General features: G+C 47.3%; 1 protein-coding gene across 5 annotated transcripts; it reads left to right on the forward strand.

The window, feature by feature from the left end:
* The first annotated feature begins 4,181 nt into the window (after positions 1-4,181).
* On the forward strand, positions 4,182-20,751 carry LOC110515852. Of its 5 annotated transcripts, XM_036981947.1 has the most exons (9): positions 11,274-11,350; positions 11,540-11,634; positions 11,696-11,790; positions 11,893-11,946; positions 12,847-12,987; positions 13,088-13,215; positions 14,537-14,669; positions 14,885-15,050; positions 18,193-20,751. In XM_036981947.1, exons 3-9 carry the CDS (start codon positions 11,742-11,744, stop codon positions 20,318-20,320), a joined length of 2,799 nt encoding a protein of 932 aa, XP_036837842.1. In that variant the 5' UTR covers positions 11,274-11,350; positions 11,540-11,634; positions 11,696-11,741; the 3' UTR covers positions 20,321-20,751. The 5 variants fall into 5 exon arrangements, with proteins under 5 accessions (XP_036837840.1, XP_036837839.1, XP_036837842.1 ...); XM_036981944.1 differs by lacking the exons at positions 11,274-11,350; positions 11,540-11,634; positions 11,696-11,790; positions 11,893-11,946 and adding exons at positions 4,184-5,375; positions 10,716-10,880; positions 11,130-11,255; XM_036981946.1 differs by having other exon boundaries at positions 11,540-11,790.
* The last annotated feature ends 127 nt before the right edge of the window (positions 20,752-20,878 follow it).

The raw sequence follows: 20,878 nt of genomic DNA on the forward strand, positions 1-20,878 counted from the left end.
GAGTGCTGACCTGGGATCAGTTTAGCCTTTTAGATCATAATGAATACTAGAGGGGACCAGATCCTAATGCTGACCTGGGATCAGGTTAGCCTTTTACATAAGAATGAATACTAGAGAGAGGACCAGATCCTAGTGCTGACCTGGGATCAGTTTAGCCTTTTACATAAGAATGAATACTAGAGAGAGGACCAGATCCTAGTGCTGACCTGGGATCAGTTTAGCCTTTTACATAAGAATGAATACTAGAGAGAGGACCAGATCCTAGTGCTGACCTGGGATCAGGTTAGCCTTTTAGATCATAGTGAGTGAGAGGACCAGAGAGGACCTACTCTGAGACGCTTTAGGAATACAGGCCCAGTTCAGATCCACTTTGGGTATTCAGATAGAACGGGACCGACCGACAGAGCAGCATGCTTTACAGCTCAACACCAGCAGAAATACTATGGCTACAGTTGGAACAGACTGTGACCATAGGATTCATGTATAGATATACCATTTTAGAATAATGAATATGATACATTATAAAGAAGACACGATGACATTTATAATCATGAGAGAGAGGAAGGAGTATTTGAAATACGTACGAGGTCCACAGATTTCTAGTTCGTGTCCCAAACTGTACCCTATTCCCTGTATAGTACTGGTCAAAAAGTAGTGCACTATATAGGGAACGGGTTGGCCCATTTGGGATGCGCCATGTCTCCAAGCTTTCTGTTTGATTTGAGTTTGTTTGTTTGGGGTGTAACTGTTCACATCACCAGAGACCTTGACTGTTGGTCTGGCAGTTATTTTATTTTCACAAGCAACGCACAGGAAGTTGAGTCTATGAATCGTATTCAGTCTACAACTCTGTATATAGTTCATAGTTGAATCTATGAATCATATTCAGTCTACAACACTGTATATAGTTCATAGTTGAATCTATGAATCGTATTCAGTCTACAACACTGTATATAGTTCATAGTTGAATCTATGAATCATATTCAGTCTACAACACTGTATATAGTTCATAGTTGAATCTATGAATCGTATTCAGTCTATAACACTGTATATAGTTCATAGTTGAATCTATGAATCGTATTCAGTCTACAACACTATATAGTTCATAGTTGAATCATATTCAGTCTATAACACTGTATATAGTTCATAGTTGAATCTATGAATCATATTCAGTCTACAACACTGTATATAGTTCATAGTTGAATCTATGAATCGTATTCAGTCTACAACACTATATAGTTCATAGTTGAATCATATTCAGTCTATAACACTGTATATAGTTCATAGTTGAATCTATGAATCGTATTCAGTCTACAACACTGTATATAGTTCATAGTTGAATCTATGAATCCTATTCAGTCTACAACACTGTATATAGTTCATAGTTGAATCTATGAATCATATTCAGTCTACAACACTGTATATAGTTCATAGTTGAATCTATGAATCATATTCAGTCTACAACACTGTATATAGTTCATAGTTGAATCTATGAATCGTATTCAGTCTACAACACTGTATATAGTTCATAGTTGAATCTATGAATCGTATTCAGTCTACAACACTGTTCATAGTTGAATCTATGAATCGTATTCAGTCTACAGATCTAATGTTATTGGTCACATACGCGTGTTTAGCTGATGTTATTGCAGGTGCAGTGAAATGCTTGTCAACACCCAGTTCTTTGTTTTTAAACCTTTCAGTTGTTTGTGTTGTTTTGGTTGGTCGTCATGGGTTACTGCTAGCCAGCCCAGTGAAGTGAATGTTACAGTACATCATCAGACCAGACTGAGACACGTCTACTACACACACACACACACACACACACACACACACACACACACACTCTGTGTGGTTATAGTACATCATCAGACCAGACTGAGACACGTCTACTACACACACACACACACACACACACACACACACACACTCTGTGTGGTTATAGTACATCATCAGACCAGACTGAGACACGTCTACTACACACACACACACACACACACACACACACACACTCTGTGTGGTTATAGTACATCATCAGACCAGACTGAGACACGTCTACTTCTACACACACAAACACACACACACTCTGTGTGGTTATAGTACATCATCAGACCAGACTGAGACACGTCTACTACACACACACACACACACACACACACACTCTGTGTGGTTATAGTACATCATCAGACCATACTGAGACACGTCTACTACTACACACACAAACACACACACACACGTCTACTACACACACACACACACGGAACATCTCAGTAACAGACGTCCTCTGACGCAGCAGGTAACAGGAGTTCTGCTTCATTCTCCAGAAATGTTCCTGAGATTTTGGGCTGCGCCTCGTCTGTCTCCCAAATGGCACCTTAACGTTGTGCACTATGTAGGGAATAGGGTGCTATTTGGGAGGTATGTTTTAAGTTACACCTGTTATGCCACATGTTCTTAGACAATTGCACTTACATCTGGGAGGGGGGGGGTAATGAAAACATTCTGTTCAGTGTTGACGTGTATCGACAGGAGAAGACAGAGACTATGGAAGAGGGAGAGAGAGAGAGAGACGTCCTCTGAACCTCCTACACTACGGTACGCGCTGAGAGAGTGTCCAATGTGTTGACTGTCTGAGCTTTACTCATATTCGGTATTATTTCCACTGAGAGGGAAGAAAAAGCATTTACAACATGTGTCATCGTTCTGCAACGGAGACGTTCTGCGTGACTTTGTTTTGGCATCGGAAGGTCCCCCGTCAATAAAGCATGTTGTTTTTAACAAAAAACATGGGAACGAGACTTTGGATCCATCTGTTCTGTTGAAAGTTTCATAAAGATTAGTGCATCACAGAGAATGTGCCCCAAAACACAGAGATGTTAAGAGGTCACAACGTTATCTCTGTCCCATTATGGCGTCTCTGAGCGCACGGGCAGCACCGTTGAGAATGAGAGGGTGGGACGCTTTTAGGGACAGTTTAGGTGCAAAGGTTAAGGATGAGGGGGGAGGGGGGGGGGGTTGTGAGGGAGGGGTTGAGGCAGAGGGGGGTTGGTTTGTTGTTGGTGAGAATGAGAGAGGGTTTAGAGGTGATGAGGGGTAACAAGGGAGGGGGGCTGATTAACACACCAGTCTTATCCTTCCCCAATGGGGAGGGAGGGAAGGAAGGAAGGGGTCTCAACACTAGACCTACTGGTCCATCTGACACAGAGCCTACCAACCATTCCCCCAGTCCACTAACCCCCCCAGCCCTCTAACCCCCCAGCCCTCTAACCCCCCAGCCCTCTAACCCCCCAGCCCTCTAACCCTCCAGTCCTCTAACCCCCCAGCCTTCTAACCCTCCAGCCTTCTAACCCTCCAGCCCTCTAACCCTCCAGCCCTCTAACCCTCCAGCCCTCTAACCCTCCAGCCCTCTAACCCTCCAGACCTCTAACCCCCCAGCCCTCTAACCCTCCTATCCTCCCTTCCTCCAGCCCTCTAACCCTCCAGCCCTCTAACCCTCCAGCCCTCTAACCCTCCAGTCCTCTAACCCCCAGCCCTCTAACCCCCCAGTCCTCTAACCCCCCAGCCCTCTAACCCCCAGCCTTCTAACCCCCCAGCCCTCTAACCCTCCAGCCCTCTAACCCTCCAGCCCTCTAACCCTCCAGACCTCTAACCCCCCAGCCCTCTAACCCTCCTATCCTCCCTTCCTCCAGCCCTCTAACCCTCCAGCCCTCTAACCCTCCAGCCCTCTAACCCTCCAGCCCTCTAACCCTCCAGTCCTCTAACCCTCCAGTCCTCTAACCCCCCAGCCCTCTAACCCCCCAGCCCTCTAACCCCCCAGCCCTCTAACCCCCCAGCCCTCTAACCCTCCAGCCCTCTAACCCTCCAGCCCTCTAACCCTCCAGCCCTCTAACCCTCCAGCCCTCTAACCCTCCAGCCCTCTAACCCTCCAGCCCTCTAACCCTCCAGCCTTCTAACCCCCCAGCCCTCTAACCCCCCAGCCCTCTAACCCAGTCCTCTAACCCCCCAGCCCTCTAACCCTCCAGCCCTCTAACCCCCCAGCCCTCTAACCCTCCAGCCCTCTAACCCTCCAGCCCTCTAACCCCCCAGCCCTCTAACCCCCCAGCCCTCTAACCCTCCAGCCCTCTAACTCCCCAGCCCTCTAACTCCCCAGCCCTCTAACTCCCCAGCCCTCTAACTCCCCAGCCCTCTAACCCTCCAGCCCTCTAACTCCCCAGCCCTCTAACCCTCCAGCCCTCTAACCCTCCAGCCCTGGCGGTAGCCCTGGAGTTCTGGGGACGAGGGTATTGCCTTTTTAGGAGACACCTGATCACAGCCCAGTGCCTCTACACTCAGAGGCTGCTGATAAAGATGTGTGTTAGACTGAGTGAGAGAGAGTGACTGGTGATTAGGCTGATAGAGGAGCTCAGAGCTATGGGGGTGGGGACTGAACTGGACTGCTACCGTTCACAGTTAAAAAGAGATCCAACCACGGCACGTCCCCATCCAGTTTAGGAAGGACACACCATTAGATTACCAGACCAGAGAGCAACACAGCGTGTGACGGCGTCAGAGAGCCTTCTAGGTGGACCAGACGGACAGTGGGCTGTTTTTGTTTGCCAGCAGGCTGAGGAGAAGCTCTGTCTGTTTAACCAGAGGAACACTATCTCAGGCTTCTAGAAGCTCTGTCTGTTTAACCAGAGGAGCACTATCTCAGACTTCTAGAAGCTCTGTCTGTTTAACCAGAGGAACACTATCTCAGGCTTCTAGAAGCTCTGTCTGTTTAACCAGAGGAACATTATCTCAGACTTCTAGAAGCTCTGTCTGTTTAACCAGAGGAACACTATCTCAGGCTTCTAGAAGAGGACTATAGTGTCTTGGGAGTCAGACTGTTTCTGAGAGACTCTGTCTACCTGGAGCCTGTGTTGTCTATAGACTCTGTCTACCTAGAGCCTGTGTCCTCTATAACCTGTAGAGATACTGTCTACCTGGAGCCTGTGTTCTCTCTAACCTGTAGAGAGACTGTCTACCTGGAGCCTGTGTTCTCTCTAACCTGTAGAGAGACTGTCCTCCTGGAGCCTGTGTTCTCTAGCTGCGTCAGTCGGTCGGTCTTCCTATTGAAACCTACATTACAGCCCATCCTTTGCTTTAGTCCGGGTTGGTGGGCATCTGAACCCGAACCCTCATGGAGAAGTTCCAGGCTGGGATGGTCCTAGCGGGGGTGGGGGACGCCCTGGGCTACCGTAAGGGCCGCTGGGAGAGCTGCCCCTCTGGGACACAGATCCAGGAAGAGCTGGCCTCTCTGGGGGGCCTTGGGGCTCTGAAACTGGACCCTGACAATTGGCCCCTCAGCGACGGAGCCCTGATGCACATGACCACCGCTGAGGCCCTCATCACAGGTGAGGCCAGGACATACCCACGGAGGTTAGAAGATGGTGGATGGGTAGATGGGGGTTAGGGGACATGGAGGGTTAGGGGACCTGGAGGGTTAGGAGACATGGAGGGTTAGGGGACATGGAGGGTTAGGGGACATGGAGGGTTAGGGGACCTGGAGGGTTAGGGGACATGGAGGGTTAGGGGACCTGGAGGGTTAGGGGACATGGAGGGTTGGTGCTAGTTGACCATGCGAGAAGGGATGTATACTAACTAAATAGTAACATTGACCAATCAATAGTACTTCCTCATTGGTTCCAACGATATTATCACTTCATGACCTTCTATGATACTGTGTAAGCCTAGTAAAGGAAACGAGTAACGGGAACTAAAATAGAATAGCAATAGAATGATTGCCATGCATTGTAGAGCTCTCAGAGACAGTGAGAGCACCAGTAGTTTGGTGTTTCTCTCATTCACACTGACACATTCACTCGCTTCACCCACCTAAACCTCCTATCTCCTCAATCTCACACACACACACACACACACACACACACACACCTGTCCAGTCTGATTTTACAGAGAGACGAGAATAGCAGTCTGTGGAAACTCCTAATCACTCAATGGGACATATTTCTTCCGGACAATGCCTGGCCGACACCATAATCCCTATAGCAGTCAGAAATGACTCAGCGCAGGCCGTAATCCCAAACACCTTCACATGTCATCACATCTGCTCTTCATCTCTTCATCAGAGGAGGCTAGCCTGGTCCCCAGATCTGTTTGTGCTGTCTTGCCAACTCCTATGGTCATGGCAATGGAATTAGCAAGACCAGAGGAGTTAATAGTGGTGGAAAAAGTACCTTACTGTCACACTTAGGTAAAAGTAATGATACCTTAATAGAAAATGACTCAAGTAAAAGTGAAAGTCACCCAGTAAAATACTACTGGAGTAAAAGTATAAAAGTATTTGGTTTTAAATATACTTCAGTTTCAAAAATAAATGTATTTGCTAAAATATCAGAGGCAGTAGGGATGTGTGTGAATTAGACCATTTTTCTGTCCTGCTAAGCATTCAAAATGTAAGTCGTAAAAAGTTTATAATTTCCTTTAGGAATGTAGTGATGTAAAAGTTGTCAAAAATATAAATAGTCAATTAAAGTACAGACTACTTAAGTAGTACTTTCAAGTATTTTTTACTTGAAGTACTTTACACAACTGGGAGTTAGCAAGACAACAGGAACAGATCTGGGACCAGGCTGGAGTTCTATAGGTGGACAGCCTGACAGGACAACACACATGTCACCTACCGACCGCTGGCCTGGACGTCTGGAGCTGCCAGATCAGATGAGTCCAAAATAGAACTAGGGAGGAGAACATGAGCCTGTCCTCGGGCAGAGAGGAGAACAACAGAGGGACCAGGTCTCATCACATCACAGTGGCTCTCCCCCTTGGGGATCCTGTATGGTATTTGGCCTTGGGATTGTGTTCAAAGCCAGCAGTGCTCCTGTAGAGAGATGACAGACTTACGGATAAGCCTGCTGCTGAGCCGCATTCCAACAACCCAGCCTGGGATGTGTCCCAAATGGCACCCTATTCCCTATGTAGTGCACTACTTTAGACCAGGCTCACACTCCATAAGACTCGGTTTAAATGTAGTGCACTATATAAGGAATAGGGTGTAATTTGGGACTCTCGCCAAGTCAGGCCAGAAAACCACCATGAATCACTGAGACTGACAGGGGCTGGAAGCAAACAATACAGATCTGATCTATAGCACAGATCATAGAGAGGAGAGGAGGAGGAAGGGAGAGGAGGAGGAGGGAGGAGAGGAGGAGGAAGGGAGAGGAGGAGGAGGGAGGACAGGAAGAGGGAGGAGGGGAGAGAAAGGGAGGAGGGAGAGGAGGAGAGGGGAGAGGAAGAGAGGAGAGGAGAGGAGGACAGGAGGAGGGAGGAGAGGAGAGGGGGAGAGTAGGAGGGAGGAGAGGAGAGGGGGAGAGGAGGAGGAGAGGAGGAGGAGGGGAGGAGAGGAGAGGGGGGAGGAGAGGAGAGGGGGGAGGAGGAGGGTGATGGGAGAGGAGAAGAGGAGGGGAGAGGAAGAGAGGAGAGGAGGAGGAGGAGGAGGGGGGAAAGGAGGGTGGGAGGGTGATGGGAGAGGAGAGGAAGAGGGGAGGAAGATTTCAGTTTATCTAGTCTTGGCCCACGCAGGTAAAGGCCTAGGTTATAAACTCTGATCTGGGTCCATATTCACTAAACATCTGAGAGTAGGAGTACTGATGTGGTATCCATGTTTCTTGTTAGATTATAATGAATGGACAGATAGGAAATGATCCTAGATCAGCACTCCTACTCTGAAACGCTTAATACACACTGTCCCTGATCCATATACCACAGGAGACCGAGAGAAGAGGGGGCTGTCAATGTATCTCTTGGCCCACGCAAGTATAGGCCTCTGTTACAGCTAAGGCCGGCCTACGTATCACGAGAACAGTGATTCTGGGCATGCATTTTTAAAGCATCCCAGAGAAGGATGTTATCTGTCCATGTTATCTTATTCATTATGACCTAACATGGAGAAATGGTCCTAGACCAGTGCTCTTACTTTGAGATGCTTTGTGAATATCAAACCGGACGTGTAACTGAGCATAGGTCAAACAGCAACAGGTACACAACATCAAACCCCTCCTTGATAAAGTAGGGATGTACACAAACCCTATCCTGCTCGAAGGACCATGAAAAAGAGACGGATAGGAACAATTGTCCTTGAACAAGGGGAAAGGGCTTCAGACATGACCGGTTAAATTGCAGACAACTGGTTCTAAACACAGGTTCTGTTCCAAATGGCACCCTTTTCCCATAGTCCACTATTTCTGACTGGGGCCTATTCCACATGGTGCACTACGTTTGACCCGAGCCACATGGGCCCTGGTCAAAAGTAATGCACTATAATAGAGGGTGCCATTTAGGAGCCAGACAGTGTAGAGAAGAGGGTTCAATTTAGGAGGTAGACTGTAGAGAATCGGGTTCTATTTAGGAGGTAGACGGTGTACAGAATAGGGTTCTATTTAGGAGGTAGACGGTGTAGAGAATAGGGTTCTATTTAGGAGGTAGACGGTGTAGAGAATATGGTTCTATTTAGGAGGTAGACGGTGTAGAGAATAGGGTTCTATTTAGGAGGTAGACAGTGTAGAGAATAGGGTTCTATTTAGGAGGTAGACAGTGTAGAGAATAGGGTTCTATTTAGGAGGTAGACGGTGTAGAGAAGAGGGTTCTATTTAGGAGGTAGATGGTGTAGTGAATAGGGTTCTATTTAGGAGGTAGACAGTGTACAGAATAGGGTTCTATTTAGGAGGTAGACAGTGTAGTGAATAGGCTTCTATTTAGGAGGTAGACAGTTTTAGTGAATAGGGTTCTATTTAGGAGGTAGACAGTGTACAGAATAGGGTTCTATTTATGAGGTAGACAGTGTACAGAATAGGGTTCTATTTAGGAGGTAGACAGTGTAGTGAATAGGGTTCTATTTAGGAGGTAGACAGTGTAGAGAATAGGGTTCTATTTAGGAGGTAGACAGTGTAGAGAATAGGGTTCTATTTAGGGGGTAGACAGTGTAGAGAATAGGGTTCTATTTAGGAGGTAGACAGTGTAGTGAATAGGGTTCTATTTAGGAGGTAGACAGTGTAGAGAATAGGGTTCTATTTAGGAGGTAGACAGTGTAGAGAATAGGGTTCTATTTAGGAGGTAGACCGTGTAGAGAAGGGTATTCACACCGCTTGTCTTGTCTGGTAAACTAGGATGAGAAGGTGGAAGGAATGATTTTCATTCAGATACTTGGTCACCAGTAAAATCACCCATCACTCCTCTTCTTTACTCCCACACTGACTGGAACAGCCCACCCCTCTCTCCCTGACACCGGTCTGGGCCCACCCCTCTCTCCCTGACACCGGTCTGGGCCCACCCCTCTCTCCCTGACACCGGTCTGGGCCCACCCCTCTCTCCCTGACACCGGTCTGGGCCCACCCCTCTCTCCCTGACACCTGTCTGGTTCCTCCCTGTCCTGGGTGTGTATCCTGAGTCCCTGAGCCCAAAGCCCTCTGCTCCTGAATCAGAGGTGACAATGACACACACACACACCACACAAATGACACACACAAAAGCATATGCACAAACCCATGACTCACACGTGTGGAGCCCCACCCCCACCCCCCCCCCCCCCAGCAGATCACATGGTATAATCTAAGCACAGCAGGCTGAACATCTAAACATAGACTCTCATCTGGCTGGTACGGCAAACATGCCACAGCCCCCACGGACAGACAGTGTCTGACTCCCAACCTGTGTGTGTGTGTGTGTGTGTGTGTGTGTGTGTGTGTGTGTGTGTGTGTGTGTGTGTGTGTGTGTGTGTGTGTGTGAGAGAGAGAATGTATGTTAACTTTTCACAGTGTGCAGCATAGTTGGCCCTTTGCAAGTGTATTTAATGACAAGCTTCCAGACTGATCGATTTGCAGTTGTTTACTGTGCTGTTGTGTAAACTGTGGTGTGTTAACTATGCTGTTGTGTAAACTGTGGTGTGTTAACTATGCTGTTGTGTAAACTGTGGTGTGTTAACTATGCTGTTGTGTAAACTGTGGTGCGGTAACTGTGCTGTTGTGTAAACTGTGGTGCGGTAACTATGCTGTGTGTAAACTGTGGTGTGTAAACTGTGGTGTGTTAACTGTGCTGTTGTGTAAACTGTGGTGTGTTAACTATGCTGTGTGTAAACTGTGGTGCGGTAACTATGCTGTGTGTAAACTGTGGTGTGTTAACTGTGCTGTTGTGTAAACTGTGGTGTGTTAACTGTGCTGTTGTGTAAACTGTGGTGTGTTAACCATGCTGTGTGTAAACTGTGGTGTGGTAACTATGCTGTGTGTAAACTGTGGTGTGGTAACTATGCTGTGTGTAAACTGTGGTGCGGTAACTATGCTGTGTGTAAACTGTGGTGTGTTAACTATGCTGTGTGTAAACTGTGGTGCGTTAACTATGCTGTGTGTAAACTGTGGTGTGTTAACTACGCTGTGTGTAAACTATGCTGTGGTAACTATGCTGTGTGTAAACTGTGGTGTGTTAACTATGCTGTGTGTAAACTGTGGTACGTTAACTATGCTGTGTGTAAACTGTGGTGTGTTAACTATGCTGTGTGTAAACTGTGGTGTGGTAACTATGCTGTGTGTAAACTGTGGTGTGTTAACTATGCTGTGTGTAAACTGTGGTGTGTTAACTATGCTGTGTGTAAACTGTGGTGCGGTAACTATGCTGTGTGTAAACTGTGGTGCGGTAACTATGCTGTGTGTAAACTGTGGTGCGTTAACTACGCTGTGTTGTTCCAGACTACTGGTGTTTGGAGGATCTCTACAGGGAGCTGGTCAGGGTGTATGTTGAGGCCATGGTGTCTCTCCAGGGTCGCCCTCCTGACCCAGCCACCGTGGAGGGATGTGCTCACCTCAAACCCAACAACTTCCTGCTTGCCTGGCACACGCCCTTCAATGAGAAAGGTCAGAGGTCACAACATATGTGTGAGGTCTGATGGTGACATGGTTTAGTAGTGTTGAGTTCAACGTGCACATGTGCAGTCTCTCTCTTTGTCTCTCCATGTGGTCAATGTTCTGGTGGGTTCTCTCCATGTGGTCAATGTTCTGGTGGGTTCTATCCATGTGGTCAATGTTCTGGTGGGTTCTCTCCATGTGGTCATTGTTCTGATGGATTCTCTCCATGTGGTCATTGTTCTGACGGGTTCTCTCCAGGTTCTGGGTTTGGAGCAGCCACCAAGGCCATGTGTGTGGGGATGAAGTACTGGCAGCCTGAGAGGCTAGACAACCTAGTGGAGGTCAGCATTGAGACGGGGCGCATGACCCACAACCACCCTACAGGTACCATGACCCACAACCACCCTACAGGTACCATATACCATGACCCACAACCACCCTACAGGTACCATACACCATGACCCACAACCACCCTACAGGTACCATGACCCACAACCACCCTACAGGTACCATGACCCACAACCACCCTACAGGTACCATGACCCACAACCACCCTACAGGTACCATGACCCACAACCACCCTACAGGTACCATGACCCACAACCACCCTACAGGTACCATGACCCACAACCACCCTACAGGTACCATGACCCACAACCACCCTACAGGTACCATATACCATGACCCACAACCACCCTACAGGTACCATGACCCACAACCACCCTACAGGTACCATACACCATGACCCACAACCACCCTACAGGTACCATGACCCACAACCACCCTACAGGTACCATACACCATGACCCACAACCACCCTACAGGTACCATATACCATGACCCACAACCACCCTACAGGTACCATACACCATGACCCACAACCACCCTACAGGTACCATGACCCACAACCACCCTACAGGTACCAATCACCATGACCCACAACCGCCCTACAGGTACCATATACCATGACCCACAACCACCCTACAGGTACCATATACCATGACCCACAACCACCCTACAGGTACCATGACCCACAACCACCCTACAGGTACCATGACCCACAACCACCCTACAGGTACCATAGGCTAGACATTATAGTTTAGCCTGCTATTTAACTAGCCTGGTCCCACATCTGTTTGTGCTGTCTTGCTCTAGTGATTAGCCTGGGGACGAGGTTAGTGTCTTACCAACTCCTATAGGCAAGACAACAGCAACAGGTCTGGGAGCAGGTTCACTGGGTTTACCATCTATAATGACATAATAGTGACCTGGCTGATTCCAACAGGTCTGGGAGCAGGTTCACTTAGTTGACCATCTATAATGACATAACAGTGACCTGGCTGATTCCAACAGGTCTGGGAGCAGGTTCACTGGGCTTACCTGGTATTACCATCTATAATGACATAACAGTGACCTGGCTGATTCCAACAGGTCTGGGAGCAGGTTCACTGGGTTTACCATCTATAATGACATGACAGTGACCTGGCTGATTCCAACAGGTCTGGGAGCAGGTTCACTGGGTTTACCATCTATAATGACATGACAGTGACCTGGCTGATTCCAACAGGTCTGGGAGCAGGTTCACTGGGTTTACCATCTATAATGACATGACAGTGACCTGGCTGATTCCAACAGGTCTGGGAGCAGGTTCACTGGGTTTACCATCTATAATGACATAACAGTGACCTGGCTGATTCCAACAGGTCTGGGAGCAGGTTCACTGGGTTTACCATCTATAATGACATAACAGTGACCTGGCTGATTCCAACAGGTCTGGGAGCAGGTTCACTGGGTTTACCATCTATAATGACATAACAGTGACCTGGCTGATTCCAACAGGTCTGGGAGCAGGTTCACTGGGTTTACCATCTATAATGACATAACAGTGACCTGGCTGATTCCAACAGGTCTGGGAGCAGGTTCACTGGGTTTACCATCTATAATGACATAACAGTGACCTGGCTGATTCCAACAGGTTTCCTGGGCTCTCTGACCACGGCTCTGTTTGCATCGTACGCGGTGCAGGGCAAACCGCTGGTGACCTGGGGTCGCGACCTCATGAAGGTCATCCCCAAGGCCGAGGAGTACTGTAAGAAGACCATACGCCACATGGCAGGTGTGTGTGTGTGTGTGTGACTGTGTGTGTGTGTGACTGTGTGTGTGTGTGTGTGTGTGTGTGTGTGATTAAATGGTGGTTTATGTTGTGTCCACTGCAGAGTACCAGGAGAAGTGGTTCTACTTCGAGGCTAAGTGGCAGTTCTACCTGGAGGAGAGAGGCGTGGAGGAGGAGGGGCAGAACAAGCCCCTGTTTCCTGACACCTACAACGCTGAGGAGACAGACAAGGTCATCCATTGGTTTCATTCTACCTGGCAAACTGGATATTTAAAGATATTTAACAGATGTATTTAACTCGGGTGTGTTCTCCTCTCTACAGGTGTAGAAGTATTTAACTCAGGTGTGTTCTCCTCTCTACAGGTGTAGAAGTATTTAACTCAGGTGTGTTCTCCTCTCTACAGGTGTAGAAGTATTTAACTCAGGTGGGTTCTCCTCTCTACAGGTGTAGAAGTATTTAACTCAGGTGTGTTCTCCTCTCTACAGGTGTAGAAGTATTTAACTCAGGTGTGTTCTCCTCTCTACAGGTGTAGAAGTATTTAACTCAGGTGTGTTCTCCTCTCTACAGGTGTAGAAGTATTTAACTCAGGTGTGTTCTCCTCTCTACAGGTGTAGAAGTATTTAACTCAGGTGTGTTCTACTCTCTCCAGGTGTAGAAGTATTTAACTCAGGTGTGTTCTCCTCTCTCCAGGTGTAGAAGTATTTAACTCAGGTGTGTTCTCCTCTCTACAGGTGTAGAAGTATTTAACTCAGGTGTGTTCTCCTCTCTACAGGTGTAGAAGTATTTAACTCAGGTGTGTTCTACTCTCTACAGGTATAGAAGTATTTAACTCAGGTGTGTTCTCCTCTCTACAGGTGTAGAAGTATTTAACTCAGGTGTGTTCTACTCTCTACAGGTATAGAAGTATTTAACTCAGGTGTGTTCTCCTCTCTACAGGTGTAGAAGTATTTAACTCAGGTGTGTTCTACTCTCTCCAGGTGTAGAAGTATTTAACTCAGGTGTGTTCTACTCTCTCCAGGTGTAGAAGTATTTAACTCAGGTGTGTTCTACTCTCTCCAGGTGTAGAAGTATTTAACTCAGGTGTGTTCTCCTCTCTACAGGTGTAGAAGTATTTAACTCAGGTGTGTTCTACTCTCTCCAGGTGTAGAAGTATTTAACTCAGGTGTGTTCTCCTCTCTCCAGGTGTAGAAGTATTTAACTCAGGTGTGTTCTCCTCTCTACAGGTGTAGAAGTATTTAACTCAGGTGTGTTCTCCTCTCTACAGGTGTAGAAGTATTTAACTCAGGTGTGTTCTCCTCTCTACAGGTGTAGAAGTATTTAACTCAGGTGTGTTCTCCTCTCTACAGGTATAGAAGTATTTAACTCAGGTGTGTTCTCCTCTCTACAGGTGTAGAAGTATTTAACTCAGGTGTGTTCTACTCTCTACAGGTGTAGAAGTATTTAACTCAGGTGTGTTCTCCTCTCTACAGGTGTAGAAGTATTTAACTCAGGTGTGTTCTCCTCTCTACAGGTGTAGAAGTATTTAACTCAGGTGTGATCTCCTCTCTCTAGGTGTATAAGCGCTGGAGCTCAGAGGGCCGGGCTGGACGGAGGGGTCATGATGCTCCCATGATAGCCTACGATGCTCTCCTGGCCTCAGGCTCCGACTGGACCCAGCTCTGCCGCCGCGCCATGTTCCACGGAGGTGGGGTGTGTGTGTGTGTGTGTGTGTGTGTGTGTGTGTGTGTGTGTGTGTGTGTGTGTGTGTGCATTGGTTTGTTGTCTGTGTAAGTAGTTTATATAAGAGTTGTGTTGGTAAGTGTGTGTGTGTTCTTGTTGTGTTTGTATATTTATTTGTGTGTGTGTGTTGTGTGTCCTTGCCATTAGTATCTTCTCTGACCTAGTTATTGTGTCCCCCAGGGGAGAGCAGTGCCACAGGGCTGATAGCAGGCTGTCTGTACGGTCTCCTGTTCGGCCTGTCCCAGGTCCCTGAAGGGCTGCACCAGGATGTGGACCGACGCACGCGGCTAGAGGAGCTCGGAGCCGAACTGTACAAGGCAGCCTCCGCAGAGAGGAGCACAGAGAAGTAACACCACCACCCTGCCCACACCGCCCTCTTCTGGCCGACATAGGAACTACACATGAATGACTCCACCATGGCTAGCTACTGGCTGCTCACCTACCTACCAAGTGGAGGCTGGTGGGAGGAGCTATAGGAAGACGGCTCATTGTAATGGATGAAGGGGAATACATATGCTTGACACGGTTCCATTTATTCCATTCCAGCCATTACAATGAGCCTGTCCTTCTATATCTCCTCCTACCAGCCTCCTCTGCTACCTACCCATCCCACAGCACTAGAGCCCCCCTAGCCCGGCCTGTACCCTCCTCTCTGTCTCCCTCTCTCAACTGCTCCTGCTGGGGTCTCTGGAATAGTTCCGTTCCCTTTCCTGTTCCATAAAGTGTTTTGTTTAAAAAAATAAAAACTAAAGTCATTCATGTGGAACTGAATCAGAATCAGCATTGGAACTCCGAAACCGGATCTGTGATGTAACAATTCCATAGATTCCAGAGGCCCCAGGTGTTCTCATCTATAGATGAACGTGGATCCACTAACATCCCTACCTACTGTACACACACCAGTCCTGGGTTTAAAACATGTGATTGGAGACAAAGAAGATGGTCCTGTGTAAATGTGATTTAAACTTACAGGCTTGTTATTAGTCTGCCCCCCCCCCCCCCCCCCCCCCCATATTGTATATGTTCCCTATATAGTGCACTACTTTTGACCCGAACCCTATGTGCCCAGGTCAAAGGTAGTGCTATTTGGGATCCACTCTTAGTCTGTTATTTGCACTCGTCTCATGTTTTGGTTTATTATTGTCAGCTGTGGATTCACCACGAGTGTCATGATAATAATCGTGTTATTATCAGATTAAAGTAAATATCTATAAATTACCTCTGAGGTCCGCGTCTCTCTTTGCTACTGTCTTTATAATGCTGTAGAGGTCAGAGGTCAATCCTAACTAACACCGGTGACGTGTCCCAATAATATCTCCTTTCTGCTGAAGTGTGCACTCCACCACCATATTTCTTTTACCAGTCATTTCCTTTCAAATCAGTGAAGGGAAGTGAACAAGTGCACACTCTGGGAGGCAGGAGAGATAATTGGGACATAGCCACCTCACCGTACCAGGACCCTAGAAACCACCATTCCACCGTTCCTAGGAAACGATGCAATAGTCTGTTTCTCTCTCTTCTCTACTTAACCCCACTTCCCTGTTATAGATCAACTAAACAGTCCCTGTTACACAGCAACTAAACAGTCCCTGTTACACATCAACCTGATATAGATCAACTAAACAGTCCCTGCTACACATCAACCTGATATAGATCAACTAAACAGTCCCTGTTACAGATCAACCTGTTATAGATCAACTAAACAGTCCCTGCTACAGATCAACTAAACAGTCCCTGCTACACATCAACCTGATATAGATCAACTAAACAGTCCCTGTTACAGATCAACTACACAGTCCCTGCTACAGATCAACCTGTTACAGATCAACTACACAGTCTCTGTTACACATCAATTCTACACTGCTAGAACACTCACTGGAACTCTAAGTCATCTCCAAATCTGATGCTGCAGCTAATGTACTGAACACGGAATGAATATTCTGTCATGTATAAAGAATTCATTGTCCATGGTAGAGGTTATAGTACAGAGATGGTAGAGGTTATAGTACAGAGATGGTAGAGGTTATAGTACAGAGATGGTAGAGGTTATAGTACAGAGATGGTAGAGGTTATAGTATAGAGATGGTAGAGGTTATAGTATAGAGATGGTAGAGGTTATAGTACAGAGATGGTAGAGGTTATAGTACAGAGATGGTAGAGGTGGTAGAGGTTATAGTACAGAGATGGTAGAGGTTATAGTACAGAGATGGTAGAGGTTATAGTATAGAGATGGTAGAGGTTATAGTACAGAGATGGTAGAGGTTATAGTACAGAGATGGTAGAGGTTATAGTACAGAGATGATAGAGGTTATAGTACAGAGATGGTAGAGGTTATAGTAGTATAGAGATGGTAGAGGTTATAGTACAGAGATGGTAGAGGTTATAGTACAGAGATGATAGAGGTTATAGTAGTACAGAGATGATAGAGGTTATAGTAGTACAGAGATGGTAGAGGTTATAGTAGTACAGAGATGGTAGAGGTTATAGTAGTACAGAGATGGTAGATGTTATAGTACAGAGATGATAGAGGTTATAGTAGTACAGAGATGGTAGAGGTTATAGTAGTACAGAGATGGTAGAGGTTATAGTACAGAGATGATAGAGGTTATAGTACAGAGATGGTAGAGGTTATAGTAGTACAGAGATGGTAGAGGTTATAGTAGTACAGAGATGGTAGAGGTTATAGTAGTACAGAGATGATAGAGGTTATAGTAGTGCAGAGATGATAGAGGTTATAGTAGTACAGAGATGGTAGAGGTTATAGTACAGAGATGGTAGAGGTTATAGTAGTACAGAGATGGTAGAGGTTATAGTAGTGCAGAGATGATAGAGGTTATAGTAGTGCAGAGATGGTAGAGGTTATAGTAGTGCAGAGATGATAGAGGTTATAGTAGTACAGAGATGGTAGAGGTTATAGTACAGAGATGGTAGAGGTTATAGTAGTACAGAGATGATAGAGGTTATAGTAGTACAGAGATGGTAGAGGTTATAGTAGTACAGAGATGGTAGAGGTTATAGTAGTACAGAGATGATAGAGGTTATAGTAGTACAGAGATGGTAGAGGTTATAGTAGTGCAGAGATGATAGAGGTTATAGTAGTACAGAGATGGTAGAGGTTATAGTAGTACAGAGATGGTAGAGGTTATAGTAGTACAGAGATGATAGAGGTTATAGTAGTACAGAGATGATAGAGGTTATAGTAGTACAGAGATGATAGAGGTTATAGTAGTACAGAGATGATAGAGGTTATAGTAGTACAGAGATGATAGAGGTTATAGTAGTACAGAGATGATAGAGGTTATAGTAGTACAGAGATGGTAGAGGTTATAGTTGTACAGAGATGGTAGAGGTTGTTATAGTACAGAGATGGTCGAGGTTAGTAAGCCCTATCACAGGATGTTTCCGTTACAGAAATACAATCTAGATTATATTTCTATGTTCCCTGTTCTGTCCTGAGAACAAAGCTAGGCCCTTATGTTTCCCTACAGAGCAGAGAGAGCAGCGAATGCAGGGCCATCAGGCCTCATTGTGGACACCAGAACCCTGAGGAGGCTGGTTTGGGACCGGACGACCCGCCCGGAGCTCAGAGGGGTTCTGGAGAGCCTGCTCCACTACCTAACCCAGGACCTGCCCGGCCGGAGCCCAACCGCGAGGCCCCCTGAGAGGTTAGGGCTGGAGGTCAGTGTGGGGTTGAAGGTGCCCCAGTTCAGCAGGTGTGGAGGTCGACCAGCAGGGAGCGACGTCTCAAGACGCCTCACCTCCTTCCAGCTTCTCCAGGCCAAGTTCCTGAGGAACACCCCCAACCCTCCGCTCACTCACCGCCGGGAGGTGGGGGCCCTGGCACTGTCCTCCAGAGGGGGTGGAGGAGGAGGCTGTGGCAGCCAGAGCCATGGCAGAGAGACCCCTAGTGGACAGGTTGAGGGCTGCATTCCCAAAACAGGACGTGGAGTGAGAAAGGGAAACACTGTTAAGGATGTGCTGGCCAGGTTTGCCGCAGCAACGCAGAAAGAGAGGGGAGGGGCCACACAGGTGGGAGGAGCGTCGAAAAGACCCCGACCAATCGGCAAGGGGAAGCTACTGTCTGCCATAATGGACAAGTTTGAAACCATGGCGACGGTGTACCGGGGAAGTGACGTGAGTTGCCAGAAGAAAAGCACCTCTCCTGGTACCAGCTCATCTGGACGTGTCAACGAATTAGTGAGTCGTCAGGAAGAAGAGGTACAACAGTGCTTAGGTCAACCAGGTCAACCCGTCAAAGGTCAGAGTTCAGTGAAGCAACAGGTTAAGAGTAAAGGCTGGGGACAGCAGAGGAAAGAGAACCCCTATGGAGTACAGGAAGGAGATAGAGGATCAGAGAAGACAGTAGCTGGTCTGAAGGATTCACTTCAACACAGAAAAGGGAGGAACTGGAATCAGAAGGTGAAAGGTCACTCTGTAGTCAATAAGCAGATAAGGGCTCCAGGTTCAGATCAAGAAGCTGAAGGTCAGATTCAGGATTCAATTAAGGAGGTAGAAGTTTGGGGTGCTAATCAACAGGTAGATACTCTGGGTACGAACCAACAGGTAGATACTCTGGGTACGAACCAAGAAAAGGTTGTTAGCTCAGGTCAAAGACGAGAAGGCCATGGTTCAGAATTGAACAAGGAGCTAAAGGTTCAGAGTGAAAACATTGAAGTTAAGGCCTCAGTGGGTCAGGAAGTGGTGGTACAGGCTTCACATCAGGAAAATCAGGATCCTGATCAAGACAGTGAAGTTAAAGTTTCAGGTCTGGAGCTCAAGGCACAGGTTACAGGTCAGGAGGTCAAGGCACAGGTTTCAGATAAGGAATTAAAGGTACAGGTCTTAGGTCAGGAGCTTAGCTATGTGCAGGTAGAGCTGCTCTGCTCTGCTGCAGTGGTCCAGTGGTCTCCCCCAGCACCCCAGGTAGGGATACCTGAGGTAGAGGCCTTGCAGTCTGGGTACCTGGCAACACTGCTCCCTTGTCCTCCTGTGTGGGCACTAGCTTCCTCTGTGGATCCACCAGCACAGAAATACTCAGGGTTAGGGTCCAAAACCAGGACCCTGGAAGGCTCACATCTCTCCTACCCCTGGAGAAAACAGTACATGGATCCACCCCAACCCCGGTCCACCCAGAGAGGCCAGCCCAGATACCCCATCCCTAGGAGGGCCCACGGCTCAGAATCAGAACCATCAGAACTGGGCGAGGCCCATAACGCCAGCCTCTCACCCCCATCTTCTGAATCTACGACCCCTGATGTCATGACCTCTGTCCCCACAACCCCTGATCTTGACCTTTGCTTCCTGCCATCAGCGCCCACAACGTCCAACCAGGAGCACCGCCCACATGAAGCCAAACAGGAAGTAAATGCCCCCACGGCACTGCAAAGTGGGGAGGGGGAGGTGACATGTCAGGAGGGGGAGGGGCAGGGTAGCGCTGTGATGTCACACAAAGATGACGCCATCACTATGCGTGGTTCGAATGTTGCAGAGCCAGAAAGACTACAGACAGAAAAGCAGGAGAGACCAAAGTACAGGACGTTAAACTACGGCGACCCTTCTGCGAAACTGATTCATAAACCCAGAATCATCCGATTCACAGATACCTTTAATTTCTAAGTCCCTCGTCCACTCACTCTGACTTCAGTGATGCGTTCGTCTGTGAAGGATAAAAGCCTTCTGAACTTTCTCTCTCCTCACAGTGAAACACGATACACCTTCAAGGTCATGCCAGCTATCCCATGTGTTGCTGTCCTCTGAAAGCCGTGGGGTTGCAGGAAGCAGCCTACGCTCTACGTGTGGTGATTTACTCAGAAGCTGTGTAACGCTCCAAGTAGAGTAGCGTGTGTGTGTGTGCGTCGTCCGTACTGTAACAGTGGAAAGACAAACAGAACAGCGGTGTTAAACATTGACTAAGCTAAGCCTAATCTTTAGAATGGGATTTTCGTGGAAAACAATGTGAAGCAATAATACCAGGACTTAAACTGTAGCTATGACAACCGAGTCAAACAAACCCTCTGCTCTTTATCAGATTAAAGAAACTCAATCCCTTATCTTGTAGTTATTGTATTGTTGACGTTGTGATCAAAATCTGAAACAGTTTTACTGTTCCCTTCTAATCAACTTTTCATTCATTAGCCGGTTTGAGTTAGCTCTACTGATCTTAGCGTATCTATA

This window comes from Oncorhynchus mykiss, chromosome 7 (genome assembly GCF_013265735.2).
Source record: "Oncorhynchus mykiss isolate Arlee chromosome 7, USDA_OmykA_1.1, whole genome shotgun sequence".
Lineage (NCBI taxonomy): Eukaryota > Metazoa > Chordata > Actinopteri > Salmoniformes > Salmonidae > Oncorhynchus > Oncorhynchus mykiss.

What these genes read in the sequence shown, in the direction of transcription:
- LOC110515852 (XM_036981944.1), top strand. Translation starts at nt 5,162, where the DNA reads ATGGAGAAGTTCCAGGCTGGGATGGTCCTAGCGGGGGTGGGGGACGCC. An exon ending in GACCATACGCCACATGGCAG is followed by an intron (nt 12,988 to 13,087) that starts GTGTGTGTGTGT and finishes TGTCCACTGCAG; the next exon opens with AGTACCAGGAGAAGTGGTTC. An exon ending in CCGCGCCATGTTCCACGGAG is followed by an intron (nt 14,670 to 14,884) that starts GTGGGGTGTGTG and finishes TGTGTCCCCCAG; the next exon opens with GGGAGAGCAGTGCCACAGGG.